Source organism: Salvia splendens, chromosome 16, assembly GCF_004379255.2.
Source record: "Salvia splendens isolate huo1 chromosome 16, SspV2, whole genome shotgun sequence".
Taxonomy (NCBI): Eukaryota; Viridiplantae; Streptophyta; class Magnoliopsida; order Lamiales; family Lamiaceae; genus Salvia; species Salvia splendens.
Window position 1 is genome coordinate 7,079,679 of NC_056047.1, and position 2,208 is coordinate 7,081,886.

Below are 2,208 nucleotides of genomic sequence, written 5' to 3' on the forward strand. Positions count from 1 at the left end.
CCTTCAATGTCGTGAACTCCCTCCCTCGGCCCTTGTGTTCGATTTATCAACTGCATTGTTATTTGAACCGGAACGCATTTGAAAATTTCAAGTATGGAGAAGAAAATACTACTAACAAAGTAGAGCATGTAATAATGCAAGAGGCATCACCGCATCAGATGGTAGTAGGTATTCAGTTAGAGAGTGCTCATCTCATCCTCTTCCAGAACCTCACGACCTTTTCCTATCCTTGAATCTGTCTTCTCCCCTTCCAACATATATATATATATACATAAACTAGGTTTGCTTCCAACACAAATAAAGAAAGAAGAAAATGGATTACAAATATATGGCAGCATTTGTGTGTTTGGCGATGTTTTCAGCAGCATTGGGTAGCAGCACTCTCCCAAACGAAGCAGAAGCCTGCGTGAACGGCGCCACCATTTCACTAACCTTCGATTTCTACCTCAGCAGCTGCCCCGAGGCCGAAGCAATCGTCTTTTCCTGGGTCGAAAAGGCCGTCTCCGATGACCCTCGGATGGCCGCCTCCCTCCTTCGTCTCCATTTCCACGACTGCTTCGTTAATGCACGTTACTTATCGCTCTTTCTTTCTATATCTCTCTCTCTCATAGTTCTAATTACTGCGTGGTTTTGTAGGGATGCGATGCATCGGTGTTGCTGGACGACACGGCCAGCATGGTCGGAGAGAAGTCCGCGGCTCCGAACGCAAACTCCCTGAGGGGATTCGATGTGATCGACGCCATCAAGGCCGAAATCGAATACTTTTGCCCTCAGACAGTTTCCTGCGCCGACATTCTCGCAATTGCTGCAAGAGACGCCGTTGTTCTGGTACGTTACCAAACTCCAATGTCCCAAAATTCACTACACTCACCTTCTACTAAAAATGTACTACAGTAGTGGAGTAGTATATAAATGAGACTCGTATTTTATTAACTCTTTTCAGTTATTTCCTTTATAAGGTACAAAAAAAATCTTAAAATTTGCGTGGTGTCAAAATGTGTCATTTATTTTCTAAAGATTAAGCTTTTTTGGATGAGTTCTTATGGTGCAGTCGGGCGGGCCCGGGTGGGAAGTGGAAATGGGAAGGAAGGACAGTTTGATCGCCAGCAAAGCAGCCGCCAACAACAACATTCCCTCTCCCAATTCCGATCTACCAACGTTGCTGTCTAAATTCCAAGCACTCGGCCTCTCTCTTCAAGATCTCCTCGCACTCTCCGGTAATTTGCTACCGATACAACTGGTGTGGAATTTATAGACCAAATGACGTTATTTTGATCATATACTAAAACAGGTGCGCACACGATGGGGAAGGCCCGTTGCTCCACGTTCAGCGCCCGTCTCAACGGTGGCGGCCCGGACATAAACCTCGAATTCCTGCAGTCACTGCAGCAGCTGTGCGCTTCGAACACGACTCTGGCGGACCTGGACCACGCGACGCCCATGACTTTTGACAATAGGTACTTCACCAACATTTTGTCGGGAGAGGGCCTGCTGCCCTCTGACCAGGCACTAGTTGGTGGAGTTGACGAGGCACGAGCGCTCGTGCAGTCTTACGCACTTGACGCTCGTGTTTTCTACCGTGACTTCGCAAAGTCGATGATCGTGATGGGAGGGTTGCAGAGTGCGGCTGCCGGAGAGATTCGCCGGAATTGCCGTGCGGTTAATCAAATCCTGCCGTGATTTGTTTTAATTAACTGAATAAATTAAAAATTCAATTTCTATGTTATGCTAATGTTGCGAGTGTTGATTTTCTAGATCTTATTGGACTACTACTAGTGCTAGTATATATATATGTCATGTCACGTGTATTAGTTGTGGAAAAGAAGGCTTAAATCCGTGTACGTATTAATTATTTGTTGAGGGCATGCTCTGATTTAATTTGCTGAATCTATTTAATTTAAGCGTAATCCAAATAATTGGATTTTAATAATCATCAACTAAATCATAAATTTTGATTTGTTCTGATTTTTACAGGTTAGTTAGATCTAATGTTTTGTTTTCAAGCATATGCATTTATTTTTTTAATTTCAAATCAATTAACTGTTTTTCTTGTATCTTTTGGTGGTGCTGACTAGTAAAAGGAATCTAGGTTAAATTTTGGGGGAAAGGTTATTGCTTGCAAAAGGTAATGGAGGGATTACAAAAGAAGAGAAAATGACGTGAAGTAAAAAATTTACGAAGTACTTTAATATTCCGCCCAAACAAATC

At 43.2% G+C, this 2,208-nt stretch overlaps 1 protein-coding gene across 1 annotated transcript; it reads left to right on the forward strand.

Moving 5' to 3' along the window:
- Nucleotides 1-281: 281 nt before the first annotated feature.
- On the forward strand, nt 282-1,887 carry LOC121770911 (peroxidase 40-like). The gene is made up of 4 exons (XM_042167688.1): nt 282-565; nt 637-828; nt 1,052-1,217; nt 1,292-1,887. Exons 1-4 carry the CDS (start codon nt 314-316, stop codon nt 1,678-1,680), a joined length of 999 nt encoding a protein of 332 aa, XP_042023622.1. The 5' UTR covers nt 282-313; the 3' UTR covers nt 1,681-1,887.
- Nucleotides 1,888-2,208: the final 321 nt, after the last annotated feature.

Bases quoted from the DNA above. Each gene is read 5' to 3' on its own strand.
- LOC121770911 (XM_042167688.1), top strand. From the start codon at position 314: ATGGATTACAAATATATGGCAGCATTTGTGTGTTTGGCGATGTTTTCA. The intron at 566-636 runs GCACGTTACTTA...GTGGTTTTGTAG, and splicing joins TCCACGACTGCTTCGTTAAT to GGATGCGATGCATCGGTGTT. The intron at 1,218-1,291 runs GTAATTTGCTAC...ATACTAAAACAG, and splicing joins AGATCTCCTCGCACTCTCCG to GTGCGCACACGATGGGGAAG.